General features: G+C 47.8%; 2 protein-coding genes across 2 annotated transcripts; one reads left to right on the top strand and one right to left on the bottom strand.

Annotated features, from left to right (window-relative positions):
• Positions 1 to 3,875: 3,875 nt before the first annotated feature.
• Positions 3,876 to 9,607, top strand: LOC117535017 (kinase D-interacting substrate of 220 kDa B-like; the record flags this gene model as incomplete). Its single annotated transcript, XM_034199340.1, is given in 4 exon segments — positions 3,876 to 3,995; positions 4,081 to 4,179; positions 5,979 to 6,146; positions 6,483 to 9,607. Coding segments are annotated over 4 exon segments (1,305 nt in total), but the record flags the coding sequence as incomplete, so codon positions are not given.
• A 5,066-nt stretch (positions 9,608 to 14,673) lies between these two features.
• LOC117535009 (transcription factor Sox-11-like) lies at positions 14,674 to 19,342 on the bottom strand. The gene is made up of 2 exons (XM_034199327.1): positions 18,248 to 19,342; positions 14,674 to 14,996 (listed from the first exon to the last, which is right to left on the bottom strand). Exons 1-2 carry the CDS (start codon positions 19,138 to 19,140, stop codon positions 14,795 to 14,797), a joined length of 1,095 nt encoding a protein of 364 aa, XP_034055218.1. The 5' UTR covers positions 19,141 to 19,342; the 3' UTR covers positions 14,674 to 14,794.
• Between the last annotated feature and the right edge of the window lie 4,204 nt (positions 19,343 to 23,546).

Genomic DNA, 23,546 nt, shown 5'->3' with positions numbered 1-23,546 from the left:
TCAGTCAGTCAGTAGGGGCTCAGTCAGCAGGGGCTCAGTCAGTAGGGGCTCAGTCAGCAGGGGCTCAGTCAGCATGGGCTCAGTCAGTAGGGGCTCAGTCAGTAGGGGCTCAGTCAGCAGGGGCTCAGTCAGTAGGGGCTCAGTTAGTAGGGGCTCAGTCAGCATGGGCTCAGTCAGCATGGGCTCAGTCAGTAGGGGCTCAGTCAGCAGGGGCTCAGTCAGTCAGTAGGGGCTCAGTCAGTAGGGGCTCAGTCAGCAGGGGCTCAGTCAGCAGCGGCTCAGTCAGTAGGGGCTCAGTCAGTAGGGATTCAGTCAGTCAGTAGGGGCTCAGTCAGTCAGTAGGGGCTCAGTCAGCAGGGGCTCAGTCAGCATGGGCTCAGTCAGTAGCGGCTCAGTCAGTAGGGCTCAGTCAGTAGGGGCTCAGTCAGTAGGGGCTCAGTCAGCAGGGGCTCCGTCAGCATGGGCTTAGTCAGCAGGGGCTCAGTCAGTAGGAGCTCAGTCAGCATGGGCTCAGTCAGTAGGGGCTCAGTCAGTAGGGGCTCAGTCAGCATGGGCTCAGTCAGTAGGGGCTCAGTCAGTAGGGGCTCAGTCAGCAGGGGCTCAGTCAGTAGGGGCTCAGTTAGTAGGGGCTCAGTCAGCATGGGCTCAGTCAGCATGGGCTCAGTCAGTAGGGGCTCAGTCAGTAGGGGCTCAGTCAGTAGGGGCTCAGTCAGCAGGGGCTCAGTCAGCAGCGGCTCAGTCAGTAGGGGCTCAGTCAGTAGGGGCTCAGTCAGTAGGGGCTCAGTCAGTAGGGATTCAGTCAGCAGGGGCTCAGTCAGTAGGGGCTCAGTCAGTCAGTAGGGGCTCAGTCAGTAGGGGCTCAGTCAGTAGGGGCTCAGTCAGTCAGTAGGGGCTCAGTCAGCAGGGGCTCAGTCAGTCAGTAGGGGCTCAGTCAGTCAGTAGGGGCTCAGTCAGCAGGGGCTCAGTCAGTAGGGGCTCAGTCAGCAGGGGCTCAGTCAGCAGGGGCTCAGTCAGTAGGGGCTCAGTCAGCAGGGGCTCAGTCAGCAGGGGCTCCGTCAGCAGGGGCTCAGTCAGTAGGGGCTCAGTCAGCAGGGGCTCAGTCAGCAGGGGCTCAGTCAGCAGGGGCTCAGTCAGCAGGGGCTCAGTCAGTAGGGGCTCAGTCAGTAGGGGCTCAGTCAGCAGGGGCTCAGTCAGCAGGGGCTCCGTCAGCATGGGCTCAGTCAGCAGGGGCTCAGTCAGTAGGGGCTCAGTCAGCATGGGCTCAGTCAGTAGGGGCTCAGTCAGTAGGGGCTCAGTCAGCATGGGCTCAGTCAGCATGGGCTCAGTCAGTAGGGGCTCAGTCAGTAGGGGCTCAGTCAGCAGGGGCTCAGTCAGTAGGGGCTCAGTTAGTAGGGGCTCAATCAGCATGGGCTCAGTCAGCATGGGCTCAGTCAGTAGGGGCTCAGTCAGTAGGGGCTCAGTCAGTAGGGGCTCAGTCAGCATGGGCTCAGTCAGCATGGGCTCAGTCAGTAGGGGCTCAGTCAGTAGGGGCTCAGTCAGCAGCGGCTCAGTCAGTAGGGGCTCAGTCAGTAGGGGCTCAGTCAGTAGGGGCTCAGTCAGTAGGGGCTCAGTCAGCAGCGGCTCAGTCAGTAGGGGCTCAGTCAGTAGGGATTCAGTCAGTCAGTAGGGGCTCAGTCAGTAGGGGCTCAGTCAGTCAGTAGGGGCTCAGTCAGCAGGGGCTCAGTCAGTAGGGGCTCAGTCAGCAGGGGCTCAGTCAGTAGGGGCTCAGTCAGTCAGTAGGGGCTCAGTCAGTAGGGGCTCAGTCAGTAGGGGCTCAGTCAGTCAGTAGGGGCTCAGTCAGCAGGGGCTCAGTCAGCAGGGGCTCAGTCAGTCAGTAGGGGCTCAGTCAGCAGGGGCTCAGTCAGTCAGTAGGGGCTCAGTCAGTCAGTAGGGGCTCAGTCAGTCAGTAGGGGCTCAGTCAGCAGGGGCTCAGTCAGTAGGGGCTCAGTCAGCAGGGGCTCAGTCAGCAGGGGCTCAGTCAGTAGGGGCTCAGTCAGTCAGTAGGGGCTCAGTCAGTCAGTAGGGGCTCAGTCAGTCAGTAGGGGCTCAGTCAGCAGGGGCTCAGTCAGCAGGGGCTCAGTCAGTCAGTAGGGGCTCAGTCAGTAGGGGCTCAGTCAGCAGGGGCTCAGTCAGCAGGGGCTCAGTCAGCAGGGGCTCAGTCAGCAGCGGCTCAGTCAGTAGGGGCTCAGTCAGTAGGGATTCAGTCAGTCAGTAGGGGCTCAGTCAGTAGGGGCTCAGTCAGTCAGCATGGGCTCAGTCAGTAGCGGCTCAGTCAGTAGGGCTCAGTCAGTAGGGGCTCAGTCAGTAGGGGCTCAGTCAGCAGGGGCTCCGTCAGCATGGGCTTAGTCAGCAGGGGCTCAGTCAGTAGGAGCTCAGTCAGCATGGGCTCAGTCAGTAGGGGCTCAGTCAGTAGGGGCTCAGTCAGCATGGGCTCAGTCAGTAGGGGCTCAGTCAGCAGGGGCTCAGTCAGTAGGGGCTCAGTTAGTAGGGGCTCAGTCAGCATGGGCTCAGTCAGCATGGGCTCAGTCAGTAGGGGCTCAGTCAGTAGGGGCTCAGTCAGCAGGGGCTCAGTCAGCAGCGGCTCAGTCAGTAGGGGCTCAGTCAGTAGGGGCTCAGTCAGTAGGGGCTCAGTCAGTAGGGGCTCAGTCAGTAGGGATTCAGTCAGTCAGTAGGGGCTCAGTCAGTAGGGGCTCAGTCAGTCAGTAGGGGCTCAGTCAGCAGGGGCTCAGTCAGTAGGGGCTCAGTCAGCAGGGGCTCAGTCAGTAGGGGCTCAGTCAGTCAGTAGGGGCTCAGTCAGTAGGGGCTCAGTCAGTAGGGGCTCAGTCAGTCAGTAGGGGCTCAGTCAGCAGGGGCTCAGTCAGCAGGGGCTCAGTCAGTCAGTAGGGGCTCAGTCAGTCAGTAGGGGCTCAGTCAGCAGGGGCTCAGTCAGTAGGGGCTCAGTCAGCAGGGGCTCAGTCAGCAGGGGCTCAGTCAGCAGGGGCTCAGTCAGTAGGGGCTCAGTCAGTAGGGGCTCAGTCAGCAGGGGCTCCGTCAGCAGGGGCTCAGTCAGTAGGGGCTCAGTCAGCAGGGGCTCAGTCAGCAGGGGCTCAGTCAGCAGGGGCTCAGTCAGCAGGGGCTCAGTCAGCAGGGGCTCAGTCAGTAGGGGCTCAGTCAGTAGGGGCTCAGTCAGCAGGGGCTCAGTCAGCAGGGGGCTCAGTCAGCAGGGGCTCACTCAGCAGGGGCTCAGTCAGTAGGGGCTCAGTCAGCAGGGGCTCAGTCAGTAGGGGCTCAGTCAGTAGGGGCTCAGTCAGCAGGGGCTCCGTCAGCAGGGGCTCAGTCAGTAGGGGCTCAGTCAGCAGGGGCTCAGTCAGTAGGGGCTTGGACTGGGAACTGTAGGGTCGCCGGTTCAAGTCTCCGACCACACCTAAATATGGAGTGTGGACTGCTACTTGGAGAGGTCCTAGTTCACCTCCTGCCCTGCCGTGGTGCCCTTGAGCAAGGCACCGTACACCCCCTTCCCCCCTCACTCCCATTGCTCCCCGGGCGCTGTACAATAGCTGCCCACTGCTCCTAGTGCTAGACTCCTGGTTCTAGCATGGGTTAAAAGCAGAGAACACATTTCACTGTGTGCTGTGAGACCATTAAGACCAATTATATTCTATTTATATCAGAATTCCCACTTTATATCAGAACTAAAGACATGTCAGTGAGCGCTGGGACTCATGCATCTCTCTGTTAATAAGATCTCTGTGTAGAAACACTAACGTGATGTCACTTCCTGTGTGTGGCTGCACTTTACGAGGTTTAGTGTGCATACGTGTTTACTGTGGGAATCGAACCAGTGTCTCTGTGTGCAGGGCTCCATTCCCCCCGTCCTCCTCAGCTCCATGACCACAGAGGGCGTCTGCGAGAGGGTGCACCTGATCGAGGGCATCGACCAAAGCATGATGGGAAACTACAGCGCCACCATCAGGAAGGTGTGTGTATGTGTGTGTGACTAACGTGTGTGTGTGTGTGATACTAATGTATGTGTGTGTGACACTAACGTATGTGTGTTTCCAGGCAAACGTGAACGGCCGTGTGCTGACGCAGTGTAACATCGACGAGCTGAAGAAGGAGATGAATATGAATTTCGGAGACTGGCAGCTGTTCCGAGCCTCGGTGAGGAAAAACTGTTCCCATAAAATCTGATTCTACGGGACTAAACACACATTCCAGAGGTCACCTTATGTTCCAGATGGGAATTAATGAGTCAATATCTTCAATATTCATTGGATCATTCAATTCTTACACAATTCTGAGAAAACAATTATATTTTTTTACCACTTGTTATCCGAATTCCCACTTAAATCTCAAAATGCTCACCTAATCTCAGAATTCCCACCTAATCTCAGAATTCCCATACTAGTATCATAATTCCCAGTTAAATAAAAAAACTCCCACATAAATATCGGAATTCCCACTTAAATAAAAAAATGACCAAATTCCCACTTAAATCTCAGAATTCTCACCTAATCTCAGAATTCCCAATCTTGTCTCAGAATTCCCAGCTAAATCTCAAAATTCTCACTGAAATCTCGAAATTCCCACTTAAATCTCAGAATTCCCATATTAGTATCAGAATTCCATTTAAATAATAAAAATCCCAAATTCCCACTTAACCTGTTAAGCCCCAATCCTGTTTTTCAGGTCTCAGGCTCAAAAATGACATTCCCAGAACAAATGACCATATCTTCTAAAAGGGATAAATTAATCATCTTTGTTCTCAAAGTAATGATAAACCTGTGAGTTGGATGTAGAAGAGTCAGAATCAATATAGATGTTTTTTATTTTAAAGTAAATTCAGATTGAACATAGTAAAAAACTGTAAATTATAGTGTCGGTCCAAAAAACAAAAACATTACTTATCGTGAAAACCACCCTTGGATGATGGGAAGGTAGACTAAAAGCTTTAGGAATTCAAAGTACAACATATAATAAGTACTCTGTATCAAGGTTGATGCAAAACAAGAGACATTTTACCTTTTTAGAGAGGTTTAGAAAAACCCACTTCTGGGGTCATTTCGGTAGATTTTCCATATCTCTGGCCCCCCTTGTTCGATTTTGATGATTGACGTCTCGTTTTAACCGTTAGAGCCGATGGAATCGAGGGGAAGTTCCTACAATCCATCTAAATATAACCCATTGGTGAATGAGCGATGCATAGCCAGAATACCCCAGAACAGGAAGCTGTGATACACTCTGGTGGCTATCATTAGCAGCTAATATGAAATCTCCGTTTTTGAGATAAAAATTGAATGATGGATTATAATCATTATTTCAAAGTGACAGACACATTGGATTAACCTATGGATTAACCTTCAGCAGCGTTTCTATCGTTTTAATGCCATTGAACACGACTTTTGATCAGAATTACACCTAAGGTGAGAATATCTACTGTGTTTGCTCCGTAAAGGTACGTGTTGTGATGTCTGTGTTTGCTTCCCCTGACGCGAGTTCTGATCGCTCAGTGATGATACTAATACCTATATAATCTGTGGAATATCTTGTATGTGCAGTTACGATAAGTAATAAGGGTATTTCTACCTTGAGTTCTGTGCTAACACTTCTTGTTAGACTTGTGTTTTGTTTCGGTAAAAATGGTTTGTATTGTCAGTTAGCTGAGTTTCTTCCCGTTAATCGGTTATGACACATTAATAGGTTGTTAAATGTTAAGAGGCCCTGAGACACAGTTTTGTGAAGAAAAAAAACCGCAGGACCCGGGTTTAACAGGTTAAATCTCGGAATTCCCACCTTCATCTCAGAATTCCCACTTAAACCTCAGAATTCCAACGTTTTTCTCAGAATTCCAGTCGTGTTTCTGCCTGTTTTCTGTTTTTCTCAGTTCTGGTGAGATCTCAGAACGAATGTTCCGATGTGATTTTCCTGCCTGATGTTCAGACGCTCCCTTTGTGCTGCAGGTGCTGGAGATGCGCTCCATGGAGAACCAGCTGCTGCAGGAGGAAGCTGCCAGTGAGCAAGGCAGCACTCAGGCTCCGCCCCCAGATGCCTCCATCTTCAGCTTCAACCTCAGCTTCGAGGATCTGAGCAGCGACGAGCCTCCGAGGGCCGGAAACACACCGTGGACGGTATGAGAGCTATTACTAACTACTGTTATTATCCAACCAGAGGACATCTATCATATACTGTACTCTTATTGTCCAATCAGAGGACATCTATCATATACTGCACTCTTATTGTCCAATCAGAGGACATCTATCATATACTGTACTCTTATTGTCCAATCAGAGGACATCTATCATATACTGCACTCTTATTGTCCAATCAGAGGACATCTTATGTGGTGTTTAACTCTTCTTTTATATCTGAGGCCTAATATAGGTGACCTTTAACTCCTCCTCTCCTCCTCCTCTCCTCCTCCTCCTCTCCTCTCCCCCTCTCCCCCTCCTCCTCCTCTCCTCCAGGCGGCGCTCCGTACAGCCAGCCTCACCTCTCTGAACTCTCAGGAGTCTTCCTCTCTGGACGTGTCCCGCCTGACGGATCGTCAGCAGGACGAGTACCGCTCCGCCTATGAGGAGTACGTGTCTCAGATGGCCCAGACGGAGCTGAGCGGCGCGGAGCGTCCCGTGCAGCCGCAGCCGGTTCAATTCCTGTCCTCCTCCGAGAGCAGGGAGGATACAGAGGGACGCAGAGCCACGTTCGGGAAGAGGACCGGAGCCGGAAAACACACGACAACAACCACCGATAATAACAACCCAGACCTGGACCCCATCAGGGAGGAAGACGAGAAGAACAGCGAACACACAGCGGGGGCGAGGGGGCGGAGCTACAAGAAGATCGAAGAAGACGAGGAGTTGAAGAAGATCACGGCGATGAAGGGGAAGGACTTCCTGTCCGACGCCACGCTGGACAAAAAGGATTCGTCTGATTCTGGCGTCCGCTCCAACGAGAGCTCGCCCAATCACTCGCTGCAGGACGAGGAGGCGGAGCTAGAGGAAGACAGGAAGCGCGGTGGCGTTCCCGGTGTCCTGGGCGGCGTTCCCGGCGTTCTTCAAGACGTCCGGATGTCCATCTGCTCTGAGGACTGCAGCCTGATGGCCTCCAGCCCCGAGGACAGCTGGTCCTTCAACCTGAACTCCGTCTCGCTCAACAACAACTCCAACTCTAGGCCCCGCCCCCTCACCACCACTGATCCCGCCCCCCCCTCCTCCTCCACTGACGTCATCCTCTCCCCAAGCTCCGCCCCCCGCCCCGCTCCCACCAATGAGAACGTGCGGGTGGTTCACCTGCGGCGGGGGCTGAGGCCCGGCGACCCCCCCGAGGTCTGCAGCGTGTCGTCGGACACTGTGACCTTCGGAGACGAGAGAGAGAGCATCCTGTGATGTCATCCAGCCTCTCAGCCAATCAGGAGCCTCCGGGGGATAAAAGTCAGCCAATCAGGAGCCTCCGGGGGGGACAAGTCAGCCAATCAGGAGCCTCCGGGGGGGACAAGTCAGCCAATGAGGGACATTAAGAAATAAATTAGAGATTAAAGACAAACATTAGGAGAAGAAAAGTTAGAAGAAATCTGAAAAACACAAATTGGGTTTTGTTCAAATCTATAAAGTTAAACAATAAAACTAGAAACGTTTAGGAGGTCAATGATTCTCTTTAAAGATTAAAGTCCTGAACTTTAAATAACCAAATAATGCAAAAAATATTTAAGAGACAGAACATTTTAAATATTCAGAAAATATTTTGATCAAAATCACAAAATATACAGAATAAAAGTAAAATCTTCAGGATTAAAAACATTCATGAACTCAAAAGAACTCAAAGGAAATGAAAAGAAGATAATTGATTTAAAAATAGAACATTTTATTAAAAGAGAATGATGGAAATATTCTCTGAGATTAAAGTTGTGATGTTTTTCAGAATAAAGCTCTGATAATAAATCAGTAAATTATCCTTTGAGCTTCTGATGAAGAGTTTTAATATTTAAAGTAAACAGAATTCAGCGTAAAATGTAAGAAATGTAAGAAGAAAACGTAATGTAAGAACTTGTCGTGGTTCCTGAATGTCGATGTTTAATCTCTTAAAAAACAAACTAAAGTAAATCTAAAAACGTTTGTCGTTTTTTAAATCTGTGAAAAAAATAACTGTTATTACATTTTCTTCATATGTTTAAAACTGAAAATAATATTTATTGAAATTAGAAAAAAAATAAAAAATATTCCCAGGTAACATATTCATGAGACATTCCCACTCGTGTCTCAGAATTCCCATTTAAATCTCAGAATTCCCACTTTAATCTCAGAATTCCCACCTTAATCTCAGAATTCCCACTTAAATCTCATAATTCCCATTTAAATCTCAGAATACCCACCTTAATCTCAGAATTCCCACTTTAATCTCAGAATTCCTATTTAAATCTCAGAATTCCCATTTAAATCTCAGAATTCCCACTTTAATCTCAGAATTCCTATTTAAATCTCAGAATTCCCACTTAAATATCAGAATTCCCACTTAAATCTCAGAATTCCCACCTTAATCTCAGAATTCCCACTTAAATCTCATAATTCCCATTTAAATCTCAGAATACCCACCTTAATCTCAGAATTCCCACTTTAATCTCAGAATTCCTATTTAAATCTCAGAATTCCCACTTTAATCTCAGAATTCCCACCTTAATCTCAGAATTCCCACTTAAATCTCATAATTCCCATTTAAATCTCAGAATACCCACCTTAATCTCAGAATTCCCACTTTAATCTCAGAATTCCTATTTAAATCTCAGAATTCCCACTTAAATCTCAGAATTTCCACTTTAATCTCAGAATTCCCACCTTAATCTCAGAATTCCCACCTTAATCTCAAAATTCCCACCTTAATCTTAGAATTCCCATTTAAATCTCAGAATTTCCACTTTAATCTCAGAATTCCCACCTTAATCTCAGAATTCCCACCTTAATCTTAGAATTCCCATTTAAATCTCAGAATTTCCACTTTAATCTCAGAATTCCCACCTTAATCTCAGAATTCCCACTTTAATATTAGAATTCCCACTTAAATCTCAGAATTTCCATTTTAATCTCAGAATTCCCACCTTAATCTCAGAATTCCCACTTTAATCTCAGAATTCCCACTTAAATCTCAGAATTCCCACCTTAATCTCAGAATTTCTAGTGTTTAGTGTTAAGTGTTAAGTGGTTAGGGTTTAGTGGTTAGTGTTTAGGCTTTAGTGGTTAGTGTTTAGGCTTTAGTGGTTAGTGTTTAGGCTTTAGTGTTTAAGTGTCGTGTTTTAATCGGGGAGCTTTTATTCTGAAATTTGACTTAAATCCTCGTTAAAAGTAAAAAGTCGACTGAAACTCAGAAGACCTCTTTATTGAAATTACATCAAACATTTAATTGAAGTTTTAAGGAAATTGAGAGAAAACATTACATTATAGAGGAGATGTTTCCAAAGTGCTGAACATCAACAAACAAACGTAGAGGGGAGGAATTTCAGAATAAAGCGTCTGATGAAAGTGAAACAACGTGAAGAAACAGAAACGATGAGTTAAACTGCATGCTCTGATGTTTATCCTGAAATAAAATAATTACATCTGGACGTTTCTCTGACTCTTTATTATTTAAATATGATTTAAAGGTTTTACTGAAGAACTGGCACCTTTCATAGCACCAAGGACACCTAGCAGGACCCAAGGACACCTAACAGGAACCAAGGACACCTAGCAGGACCCAAGGACACCTAACAGGACCCAAGGACACCTAACAGGACCCAAGGACACCTAGCAGGACCCAAGGACACCTAACAGGACCCAAGGACACCTAACAGGACCCAAGGATACCTAACAGGACCCAAGGACACCTAACAGGAACCAAGGACACCTAGCAGGACCCAAGGACACCTAGCAGGACCCAAGGACACCTAACAGGACCCAAGGACACCTAGCAGGACCCAGGACACCTAACAGGACCCAGGACACCTAACAGGACCCAAGGACACCTAACAGGACCCAAGGACACCTAGCAGGACCCAGGACACTTAACAGGACCCAAGGACACCTAGCAGGACCCAGGACACCTAACAGGACCCAGGACACCTAACAGGACCCAAGGACACTTAGCAGGACCCAGGACACCTAACAGGACCCAGGACACTTAACAGGACCCAGGACACCTAACAGGACCCAAGGACACCTAACAGGACCCAAGGACACCTAGCAGGACCCAGGACACCTAACAGGACCCAGGACACTTAACAGGACCCAGGACACCTAACAGGACCCAAGGACACCTAACAGGACCCAAGGACACCTAGCAGGACCCAGGACACCTAACAGGACCCAGGACACCTAACAGGACCCAGGACATCTAACAGGACCCAAGGACACCTAGCAGGACCCAGGACACCTAACAGGACCCAGGACACTTAACAGGACCCAGGACACCTAACAGGACCCAAGGACACCTAACAGGACCCAAGGACACCTAGCAGGACCCAGGACACCTAACAGGACCCAGGACACCTAGCAGGACCCAGGACACCTAACAGGACCCAACGACACCTAACAGGACCCAAGGACCCTAACAGGACCCAAGGACACCTAACAGGACCCAGGACACCTAACAGGACCCAAGGACACCTAACAGGACCCAGGACACCTAACAGGACCCGACGACACCTAACAGGACCCAGGACACCTAACAGGACCCGAGGACACCTAACAGGACCCAGGACACCTTACAGGTCCCAGGACACCTAACAGGACCCAGGACACCTAACAGGACCCAAGGACACCTAGCAGGACCCAGGACACCTAACAGGACCCAGGACACCTAGCAGGACCCAGGACACCTAACAGGACCCAACGACACCTAACAGGACCCAAGGACCCTAACAGGACCCAAGGACACCTAACAGGACCCAGGACACCTAACAGGACCCAAGGACACCTAACAGGACCCAGGACACCTAACAGGACCCGAGGACACCTAACAGGACCCAGGACACCTAACAGGACCCGAGGACACCTAACAGGACCCGAGGACACCTAACAGGACCCAGGACACCTAACAGGACCCGAGGACACCTAACAGGACCCAGGACACCTAACAGGGCCCAAGGACACCTTACAGCAGGGGTTCCCAGAGTGGGGGTCGCGAGATGATTACAAAATAAGAATAGAACGTTTAAAATTATAATTTTTTTAATAAAAAAAAAATATATATTATTAATAATAACGTGTGCAGTTTAACAGCTGTTAGAAATTAAAATCAATGTTTTTAATGGCATAAAGTACCTTAAACATACCGTCAGTTTAAATGCTGTTTTATACTGAAAACCCAGAAGTTCTTGTGCACAACCAGTTGTTAAGCTTTTATTCTGAAAATCCTTCATCTCCGGTTAGCATTTAGCATGTGGCTAATATACCATTTACTAGAGGTGAATTTAGTAGTGATATGACACGGATAGGAGTGTTGCACACCAAAACCTACTGATTTCAACACTACAACTATGGACGGTGAGATATTATTATTGTTGAATATTAAATGAAGGTACAGTTTATTTGAATACGTTATTGTTTACAGATGTGGGTAGCATGTGACAACTTCCGGAACGACCGGACACCAAACTGCCGTGAAGTATTTCCTGTATTTTTTGGAGTATTGATTACAGCGTTTAGAATGTGTTAAATGAAAAGTCATGACAGAGTTAAGGAGGAGAAAAGGCGTGTTTAGATATATATTGAATGTACAATGTCTGTATCCTCTGATATGCGTAACAACGGACATTAAATAAGTGGAGGGCCGGCCCCCAGCAGCGCCAACCGGCTCTCAGGGAGGAGCCAGCAGAGGAGGTATAACAGCTGGAGAGGTGGAGCTCGCTCTTCCCTTCGCTCACGAGAGCCAGAACACAGCTGTTTTTCTGACTGAACCATCATCTGCGTGTAACATTACCGCGCTTTTTATTAATTAAAGTATACATTTGAACCTTCTCAGAGACTCAATTAGTCTCCTTTTAAAGCTTCTCTCCTGGACGCGAGAATAACGAGCACAGTTATCACAGCCTAATAATCAGTGGCGTTTTTATATGTACAAAAGCGGTGGGGCTCAAAAAACGTAATGTCTATATATAAGCTTCTGCAGTGAGGTTCATGGCTGCTGAGGCACTGACTCTTCAGGTTTACAAATATTATATTTTGACCTAAATCAAAATATAATATTATTTTCAAAAGCCTCTTTAGTCTGATGCTTCGATTAATTGTAAACAGACAGTTCAACAGAAGGATACCCAAAAAATGTAATTGTATCATTTAAATATTGAATTGTTCTCTCTTAGTAAGATCCCATCTTCAATCAAATGGTGGTCTTACCTTGACTTGAAGATGAAGTCCATTGGCCTATCCCTCTGGACAAAAATCTTACTTTTTTGTAAAAGTCCTCCTTATGTTCTTGTAGTTTCAAAAGTCTATCATAAATCAAAAAGTATAAAAGTAGGGTAGACATGTGGATATTATCCGGCTGAACAAAACGTGCATTTATCTAACAGGTTTGTTTCCCACAGACCTTATTTGGAGCTATTTTCTAAAATCCTATGGAGAAATATCATTGCTTTTTTGTCGAGGGAAGCCATGCGCAGCTTACTTCCTGGTTCTAGGACGCCTCACTGCAGCTCTCTCTCCTCCTCTTCACACACCACACTTTTCGCGGCACACATACTTACAGCCAATCAGCTCTGAATGATGTGAGATGACGTATGGTGGGGATGGCAGCTCTATGCCCCTATGGTCATTATTTTTTTGCCACACACATTAAATAGGACAATACTCTGAGCATGCGCAGTGTAGTTTTTACAGTCACCGTTCACTTAGACAGTGAGAGGGAGGGGCAGGATCGGGTTTTGTCCCACATGGCTCTAAACAGCTCAACAGGCACACACTGTAGACACTAAGTAGAAGAACACAGACTAAAACAGCAATGAGACGAATCAGATGATTAAACATGATCTTAAAATATATTGTATATATTTTTTTTAATAATCATTATTTGTAATACTTCCTGCTGACACTAGGTGGGGCTGTGCCGCTAATGACCAGTCGCCACTGTGTGTTACACAGGTGAGCCTTCAACATAAAAGCCCACTCACACAGGAGTTTTATATCTTGGAGGGTTTGAGAGGAAGGTGTCGTAGAGGTTTGGGTCAAAGCATCCGCTAGATGTTCTTTAAATGGAGGAGTGGTCCCGTGTGTTGACCTGGGGACGGTGCAGTAATGATATATGTATATGACGTCTCCCTGTTCCTGAAAGTTTCACGAACAAAGATTCTCTCTTTGTCCTGATCCATGGGAGAGCAGATAAACAAGACTCCTGTCCCTTTAAGAGACGTGCCGTCCAATGGGAGAGCAGATAAACACGCCGTCCAATGGGAGAGCAGATAAACACACCATCCAATGGGAGAGCAGATAAACACACCGTCCAATGGGAGAGCAGATAAACACGCCGTCCAATGGGAGAGCAGATAAACACGCCGTCCAATGGGAGAGCAGATAAACACGCCGTCCAATGGGAGAGCAGATAAACACACCATCCAATGGGAGAGCAGATAAACACACCGTCCAATGGGAGAGCAGATAAACACGCCGTCCAATGGGAGAGCAGATAAACACGCCGTCCAATGGGAGAGCAGATAAACACGCCGTCCAATGGGAGAGCAGATAAACCGACTCAGGTCCAGCTGATTTATTAAATACAGAAAAACGTTTTTATTTATTTCTCTTTTATATTGCACAGAAATAATGAGCAGAAACAAAAATGTGCCGTTAATATAAAAAAATAAGCGGGATCCAGTTCTCCCCCTAACTCACTAACTATCTTACAAACATTTACATCTGACCCCCCACACAAATAACAACAACAACATTCAGGGGGGGGGGACGTCTGGATCCCTTCCACTGTACAAAAATACTTCATTTAATAAAAATAGACGAGGTATGTTCGGTTTCACAGATCTGGGTGTGTGAGTGTGTGTGTCTAAGTGTGTGTGTGTGTGTGTGTGTGTGTGTCTAAGTGTGTGTCTAAGTGTGTGTGTGTGTGTGTGTCCAAGTGTGTGTGTGTGTGTCCAAGTGTGTGTGTGTGTGTCCAAGTGTGTGTGTGTGTCCAAGTGTGTGTGTGTGTCCAAGTGTGTGTGTGTGTCCAAGTGTGTGTGTGTGTGTCCAAGTGTGTGTGTGTGTGTGTGTGTGTCTAAGTGTGTGTGTGTGTGTCCAAGTGTGTGTGTGTCTATGTGTGTGTGTGTCCAAGTGTGTGTGTGTCTAAGTGTGTGTGTGTGTCTAAGTGTGTGTGTGTGTGTGTCTAAGTGTGTGTGTGTCTAAGTGTGTGTGTGTGTCTAAGTGTGTGTGTGTGTGTGTGTGTGTGTGTCTAAGTGTGTGTGTGTGTGTCTAGTGTGTGTGTGTGTGTGTCCAAGTGTGTGTGTGTGTCTATGTGTGTGTGTGTCCAAGTGTGTGTGTGTGTGTGTGTCTAAGTGTGTGTGTGTCTAAGTGTGTGTGTGTCTAAGTGTGTGTGTGTCTAAGTGTGTGTGTGTCTAAGTGTGTGTGTGTCTAAGTGTGTGTGTGTCTAAGTGTGTGTGTGTGTGTGTCCAAGTGTGTGTGTGTATGTCTAAGTGTGTGTGTGTCTAAGTGTGTGTGTGTCTAAGTGTGTGTGTGTCTAAGTGTGTGTGTGTGTGTATGTCTAAGTGTGTGTGTGTGTCTAAGTGTGTGTGTCTAAGTGTGTGTGTGTCTAAGTGTGTGTGTGTGTGTCAGTAGGAGAACACCAGGTCGGGGAAGTAGCTGATGAGTTCGGGGTCGCAGTAGTCCGGGAAGTCGAAGTGAGAGCCGAGGCTGCCCTCAGAGTCCTGGTCCGGATCCACCAGAGAGAGACTGAGGGTCCCGACGGGGGGCGATCCTCCCGACGGTGGCCACGGATCAGAGGAGGAGGAGGCGTGGAGGTCGTCCAGGTTCCTGCAAACACACAACACGGTCAGAACGTCCTCCAACATGAGAGCAGCATGATATCAAAGGTATCTCAACTGTAGCTGTGAACATGACAGGATGTGTGATGACCTAGAAGAGCATCAGGACTGTTTGAGGCAGATGATAGCTATGTGATTAACATGATGATTCAGCCTCTATAGAGAGAGACATCAAGCATGCTCATTTCTGACGTGGAGCTAATCTGAAGTAAACATTGAATACTGCTTTCTACTCCTCCATCTTGTGACTGTGTAACTCCCTCTCTTGGATATCAGCATGTGAAGGACACTGTTCAGGAACTAGTCTCTGTATGTGATGACTCCTTCCCTTCTGGATCACAGACACATGGATCCTGAGATGAAGCTCAAGCCGGGGACCAGGGAGAGTTAACATTTAAGTATTCAGAAAAGTCAGAATTTAGAAATGTTTGAGAAAAAGTATTGCGCAAGAAGTCTATAAACATGTATATTCAGATGCTGCTCTTGTACCGATCAGGTTCCTGCAAACAGACTCAGGGTCAGATTTATTTCAATAGTTATCACCGCAATAAACTCTATTTCATTGAGTCTTAAGGTCTCCTATCACGCTAAAGACACCCTTTGATGTCTCCTCTACATCGCCACGTGTCCCCGGTGTGTGTCCCCCCCGGTGTGTGTGTGTCCGGTGTGTCCCCCCCCGGTGTGTGTGTCCCCCCGGTGTGTGTGCATCCCCGGTGTGTGTGCATCCCCAGTGTGTCCCCCCCCGGTGTGTGTGTCCCCCCGGTGTGTGTGCATCCCCGGTGTGTGTGTCCCCCCGGTGTGTGTGTCCCCGGTGTGTGTGTCCCCGGTGTGTGTGCATCCCCGGTGTGTGTGCATCCCCGGTGTGTGTGTCCCCCCGGTGTGTGTGCATCCCCGGTGTGTGTGCATCCCCGTGTGTGTGTGTCCCCGGTGTGTGTGTCCCCGGTGTGTGTGCATCCCCGGTGTGTGTGTCCCCCCGGTGTGTGTGCATCCCCGGTGTGTGTGCATCCCCGGTGTGTGTGCATCCCCGGTGTGTGTGTCCCCGGTGTGTGTGCATCCCCGGTGTGTGTGTGTCCCCGGTGTGTGTGTGTCCCCGGTGTGTGTGTGTCCCCGGTGTGTGTGTCCCCGGTGTGTGTGTCCCCGGTGTGTGTGTGTCCCCGGTGTGTGTGTGTCCCCGGTGTGTGTGTGTCCCCGGTGTGTGTGTCCCGGTGGTGTGTGTCCCCGGTGTGTGTGTCCCCGGTGTGTGTGTCCCCGGTGTGTGTGTCCCCGGTGTGTGTGTCCGGTGTGTGTGTGTGTCCCGTGTGTGTGTCCCCGGTGTGTGTCCCGTGTGTGTGTCCCCGGTGTGTGTGTCCCGGTGTGTGTGTCCCCGGTGTGTGTGTCCCCGGTGTGTGTGTCCCCGGTGTGTGTGTCCCCGGTGTGTGTGTCCCCGGTGTGTGTGTCCCCGGTGTGTGTGTCCCCGGTGTGTGTGTCCCCGGTGTGTCCGGAGACTCACAGAGTGATGTCTTCTAGGGCTGCACGATATTGAAAAAAACTGACATTGCGGTTTTTTGTTCCCCTGCGATATATACTGCGTTTTTTTTAACCTGTTAAGCCCCAAAGTCCCGGCGGGTACTTTACTTTTTTTTCACGACAGTGTCTCAGGGGATCTTAATATTTAAGAACCTATTAATGTGTTATACCAGATTAACGGGAATAATCTCAGCTAACTGACGATACAAACCATTTTTACCAAAACAAAAACACAAGTCTCATAAGAAGCATCTAAATGACCCCTGAGCGGAAAATGCTAACGCACTTTGGCACAGAACTCAAGGTAAAAGTACCCTCACTCACTACACTGAACAAAAATATAAACTCAACACTTTTGTTTCTGCTCCCATTCTTCATGAGATGAACTCAAAGATCTAAAACATGTTCTATAAACACAAAATAACCATTTCTCTCAAATATTGTTCTCAAATCTGAAAGAATGTGTGATAGTGAGCACTTCTCCTTTGCCGAGATAATCCATCCCACCTCACAGGTGTGGCATATCAGATGCTGATTAGACAGCATGATTATTGCACAGGTGTGCCTTAGGCTGGCCACAATAAAAGGCCACTCTGAAACGTGCAGGTTTTGCTTTATTGGGGGGTCTGGGGGGGTCCGAAAACCAGTCAGTATCTGGTGTGAGGGGTAGGGGTAGAATATTCTGCGGATTACTACCGAATATCCGGAGCCCTAAAAATGGTATTCGGGACAGCCCTAAGCGTCTCTGTGCCTCCGGACTGAGACCTGGAGCAATCCGCTCCAGGTCTCAGTCCGGAGGCCCCGAGACCTGGAGCAATCCGCTCCAGGTCTCAGTCCGGAGGCCCCGAGACCTGGAGCAATCCGCTCCAGGTCTCAGTCCGGAGGCCCCGAGACCTGGAGCAATCCGCTCCAGGTCTCGGGGAAGTCCAGACGTTACAGCTTTAAATCATTTGGGGCTTCCTCTCATTAGAAGGTTTTGCACATGTTTGATATTTAACAGCTTTTCTGGGGGTTTCTTTTAGACCTGCTGACATAAAAAAATTCCTTTACAGCTCAGAGTTCGGCTGATGCTCCCCAAAGACTCTGGGAGACGCACCTGTCGTTTCTTCAGCTTTAAACATCACAGTATTTTAACTTTGACCATCAGATTATTCTCTTTCAGACCAACTCAGCCTCAGGACCAAACACTGCAGCCTAAAAGAAGGGTTTTCAAGCTCTAAATACCACGTGTGTGTCTGTGCCTATGGGATGGACACAGGATCAAAACACGGATACATATTTGCTAAAATGTCTAAATCTCTGGGGAAATTCAAACATTATTTTTTATATATTTCACATTCTGGCATTTAAACCTCACGTTAGATCAGAGTCACTGAGACACCTTTCAGATGGACTTTAAAGAACATCTATATATCATATTCCATGTACTTGTATTTAGACTTCTTGCACTACTTTATTTTGTGTATTTGATTGCGTTGCATTGTTGGAGGGCCAGAAGAATGTCATTGATATGTCTACACTGTTCCCCATGTTCATATGACGATCAAACCTCTGAATCTTGAATTCTCTTGCCCCGTCTGACCTGTGTGTTGTCCTGTATTCATGTTGCTCTGTTGGAGGAGACTCCAGGTGTCCCTCGTCACATCTACACTGTAGCTGCTGAGCACTAACCCATCTCAACACTTTCTCTGCTCTATTGCATTCAATAAGGACCGGAGAATGGAGGTTTCCTACCTGAGGTGGAGTTCCTCCTCCCCGGCGCTGGAGGAGGAGGCCGGGCTGCTGGAGCTCTGCTGCCGGGGGACAGAGCTCTGCTGCCGGGGGACAGAGCTCTGCTGCCGGGTGATATTCTTGAAGCTGTAGAAGAGCCTCTCCTCCTCTTCTTCACTCTTTATCTCCTCTTCGTCCTCCTCATCTTCCTCCTCTTCCTCGGAGTCGGTGAACTCCCGTTTAACGAGCTTAGTGGCCGTGAAGCTGCTGGTCAGCACGTAGCGGTACCGGGGGTCCTGCTGCACCGGGACCTGACCCGGCCTCCTGGTGCTGCTGGGCTTCAACCGGGAGAACTTCTTATCTGTGGAAGTGGGTCTCACCGTGGGGGTGGGTCTCACGGTGGAGGTGGGTCTCACGGTGGAGACGGGGGTGGGTCTCACGACGGGGATGGGTCTCACGGCGGAGGTGGGTCTCACGGCGGAGGTTTTCTCCGGGGAAGAGACTCCAGTACAGCCCTCGGTCCGGGCCTTCTTCCTGGGCCGGTACTTGTAGTCCGGATGTTGGGCCATGTGCTGTAGCCGGAGCCGCTCCGCCTCCCGGATGAACGGGATCTTCTCCGAGTCTCTGAGCAGCTTCCAGCGCTTCCCGAGCCGCTTGGAAATCTCCGCGTTGTGCAAGTCCGGGGACTGGTCCATGATCTTCCTCCTCTCGATCTTGGACCACACCATGAAGGCGTTCATCGGCCTCTTGATGTGTCCCGTGGCGGTCTTCCAGCGGTCTGGTTTCTGCGGTGCGGAGCTGCACGCTGAGGCCGTCTGTAGCGGTGCGGAGCTGCACGGTGAGGCCGTCTGTAGCGGTGCGGAGCTGCACGGTGAGGCCGCCTCCCGGGACCCGCCATGCTGCGTATGTTCCACCATGTTCCCAAAGCCTCCAGCTGACGGACCCGAGCCTCCCGCCACCTTAGTTCTGTTTCTACCTGCTTTATTTCCTCTTAAATATCCGTTAAAACGCGTTATTCCGCCGCGGCTGCGACTGCTTCTCTGTGTTCAAACTTCCAAACCGGCGTCTTATTTACCGACTGATGGGTACCGCCCTCAGCCAATCACCGCTCTTCTTCTCCAAAAACTCTCCCGCCTCCGCATCGCCCTCCGCCAATCACCGCTGTTCTTCTCCCAACACGTTCCCGCCTCCACTGCTGTGTTAGCCAATCACAGCTCTTCTGCTCCCAAAACCTTCCCGCCTCCACTGCTGTCTCAGCCAATCACAGCTCTTCTTCTCGCTCTCTGGTGTCCGGCCGTTGGATTCTTTATCTCCTCACAGAGAAAACCTTCCTTATTTAACGCTTCCATTGCTGTTTATTTGTATTTAAATCACAAGATCGACTCTCTCTCTCAAAGCCTCATGATGAAGAGTGACGTTACACACTCACTCCATGTCTTTTAATTTTTTTTATTTAACTCCCATTTTTCTCTAGATTTAGGATTTCTAAGTGACATGACGTTTATCAAATGTAAATTAACTACAGACACACTTATACCAATAAATCAGAATCAAGTTTATTGCCAGGTACGTTTACACATACAAAGAATTAGATTTTGTGTCTGGTAGTGCGAACAACAACAGAGGCACAACACCAGGGCGCCATTTGAGTTGTCACCTGAAAAGTAATCCGATTAAAACATCAGACTGAGGCCGTTTCTCAATGTCGAGGAGGCTTGGTAGCACATGTATGCTGGGTATTTAAACAGTGATTCGGCGCCACTCGATGACGTAGTATGCTTGAAATAGTGGCTCTGGAGCAGCTTTACTCGACATTGAGAAACGGCCTGAGTTTCCCCTGAAGCTCTGTAGTGTTTGTGGCTCCTTCAGGGATTTGTGAATCCTTGAAGGCTTTTATTCAGGCCTTTCACTAAACTCCATTTCAGCATCATATTTCATTTTATGGGCTGTCATTCAGGTCAAACTACAAAATAACCTGATTATGTTGACGTCGTATTTAACTCACAGGGAATAAACTGACGTAATGTCTTTGTAGAGTAACATCTAGGCAACCAGGACTTAATAAATCAGCATTATGAGTCCTAACCCTGACCTGAGTCAGCATGATGAGTCCTAACCCTGACCTGAGTCAGCATTATGAGTCCTGAACCCTGACCTGAGTCAGCATGATGAGTCCTAACCCTGACCTGAGTCAGCATTATGAGTCCTGAACCCTGACCTGAGTCAGCATGATGAGTCCTGATGAGTCAGCATTATGAGTCCTAAAACCCACGTGAAGTCATGTGACCGTGCTGTAGTTCCTTTATAGCCCAACATTAGCCTCCTTTAGCTTAGCGGTGGTGACGTGAAGTCATGTGACCGTGCTGTAGTTCCTTTATAGCCCAACATTAGCCTCCTTTAGCTTAGCGGTGGTGACGTGAAGTCATGTGACCGTGCTGTAGTTCCTTTATAGCCCAACATTAGCCACCTTTAGCTTAGCGGTGGTGACGTGAAGTCATGTGACCGTGCTGTAGTTCCTTTATAGCCCAACATTAGCCACCTTTAGCTTAGCGGTGGTGACGTGAAGTCATGTGACCGTGCTGTGGTTCCTTTATAGCCTAACGTTAGCTTTTTACTTCAGAAATCATAAAGTTGTGTTAATATGTGGAGATTAGCCTAATGAACTAAAAGGGTAAGCACCATAAACGTTTGTTTGACACAGAGATACATTTTTCTGCAATAATCCAAAATCACACGGAGGAATCCCATTGGACCAGGAGATGCTGCCTTCAGGGACCAACACAAGAATACAACATCCCTGCAGCTCTGTATTCCCAAAGCCTTATCAGCTCCCGGGGCTGAAGGACTTTTTCTGTGTTGTAAACACAAGTTTTGTGTATGTAATCTAAAATGGTTGTTGCTCTCCATTAAACACATGAGGAACACCGCTGTGTGTCTTTCTGCAGGAAACACTGTTAGTGCACATTCAAAGAGGTTTTCTTTGGGCGACACATGGAACAGGAGGAGGAAGTGGAGGACGTCTCATTGAAATGAAGGAGGCTGTTTCTCTTTGCATTTCCATTGTGATGCAGAACTCCTGCAGAGAATCTCAGAGCTCAAAGCACCCTCTGATCGGCTTCTCCTCCTGGGAAGAATTTATATATACACAACACATTATATGTATAGAGCACTGCTCAAGGTACTTTTATGTATAATTATTTCTTCATTTATTTTTGTTCTTTTCTGCTTTTCATGTCTCTCTTTTTCTGTTTGTGTTTTTGCTGTATCTTTTTTTCTAAATTGTATTTACAATTTTTTTTTATCGTTGGACATTTCTTATTTTTTAATTAATATAGTGTACTATTAAGAACATTCAATCATATCATGTATTTAAACCATGACCCCCACCATGCTCCTGTAAATGGACAATGGTAACTGGTCTGTACTTCAATCTCTTTATCAGGTCTCCTGGAGCCCTCAGAGCTCTTTCCAGACTACGAGTCACTCACCCATTCTCACCTCATGCAGAGCAGCACCACTTGCTCTAGGGAAGCTAACACGCACACACACACACACACACACACACACACACACACACACACACACACACACACACACACACACACACACACACACACACACACACACCATGTATACATCACTTCAGGGGACATTACATTGACTTACATGCATTTCCTGGAGACTTATCCTAACCTTAACCATAACCAACACATGCCTAACCCTAACCCTAACCCTAACCAAGTCTTCACCCTAACATTAATGACTCCCCTTATGGGGACCTCCAATTTGTCCCCATAAGGGAGGCCAGTCCCCACACGTGACTGTGTAAACAGATTTAGGTCCTCACAAGTATAGTAATGCTAGGCCACACACACACACCCACACACAAACACACCCACCCACCCACCCACACACAAACACACACAAACAAACATGCACACACACACACACATCCAACAACCTGCTGGTTGAAAGACGACCACACCCCTCACAGCCACAGTCACCCTTAAAATAAGTAAATAACAAGGTGAATATGTATTAATATTGCAGTTTACAACATTACTGAAGGCTTCAAAATATGAGCATGAATGGACAAACAGAAGAGCAGCTTCTTTCATTTATGTTTGTTTTTACATAAATAAATAAAAAATGTTAACCTCCTGAAATAAATGAGATGTAAAGACAGAATGCTGCGTTCACTGTCTGTCTGAGTGTAGGGAAGTACACTAACTACTTTATACTACTCTATACCTTTATCTGACAGCCTTTACACATGCAGAGGATCAGATGCAGCGGGGGGGGAAGTACTCGTGTACTTGAGTAAAAGTAGATTATCTATGTTTTTTGTTTTAATATTATACTGTTGTATTTTTGTCTTATTCTTGGTCAAACACACCTTTTTTATATTCCTGTTACTGAATTCACACTCTCTCTCTCACACTCACACACACACACACACACACACACACACACACACACACACACACACACACACACACACACACACACACACACACACTCTGTTTCAGCCAATAAGCTGTGAGTCTTTTCGTATGCAGCAGCAGCTGATAACATCAAACTGCTGCTCTGCACATGAATGCATCACACACACACACACACACACGCACGCACGCACGCACACACACACACACACACACACACACACACACACACACACACACACACACACACACACACGTTGTTGTGAGTGCAGACACACTTTAATGCACTTTTAAGGGTCACACAGATCATCTAATGAACCTGTCTGGAGAGAATTACAATCATTACATTAATTATGAATCGATGAATGGTTTGAATGTGAGGCACTAATGTTCACCCTGCAGTCACTTTGGGTCTCTTTGTCCGTTTTTGAAATGTCGACAGGATCTCTATTAGTAATTCTGCGATGCTGTCTGCTAGTAGGCTACTGTCCATGTTTCATGCTGATAATATTAATATCCGTAGAAACAGTTGAGCAGTCACATGGCGATGCTTACGTTTAAACGTCTAAATCTCACAGGAAACAGACATTTTGACTTTCATATTTTCTGGAAATGTCTCCTCGCACCTCCATCGAATGTTGAAGTGACCCCTCTCAGATGCATGCTGGGAGATTTCCCCTCCTCCCCCACATGACCCCCAGAGCCAAACCGTTATGTAGAGCTGGGTTGATCGGGGTTGTCCATTTTGAATCGGCCCTCAGCTCATTCTAAAAGCGTAATGTAATCTGAGTTTCTCTTATAATAGACTTCTTAAAATGAGATAAGCTAAGAAGCACTTTATTGATCCCAAGTTGGGACATGTTGCGTTGCAGCAGCATCAA

Source organism: Gymnodraco acuticeps, unplaced genomic scaffold (genome assembly GCF_902827175.1).
Source record: "Gymnodraco acuticeps unplaced genomic scaffold, fGymAcu1.1, whole genome shotgun sequence".
Lineage (NCBI taxonomy): Eukaryota > Metazoa > Chordata > Actinopteri > Perciformes > Bathydraconidae > Gymnodraco > Gymnodraco acuticeps.
This window is presented reverse-complemented; position numbering and strand designations above follow the sequence as displayed.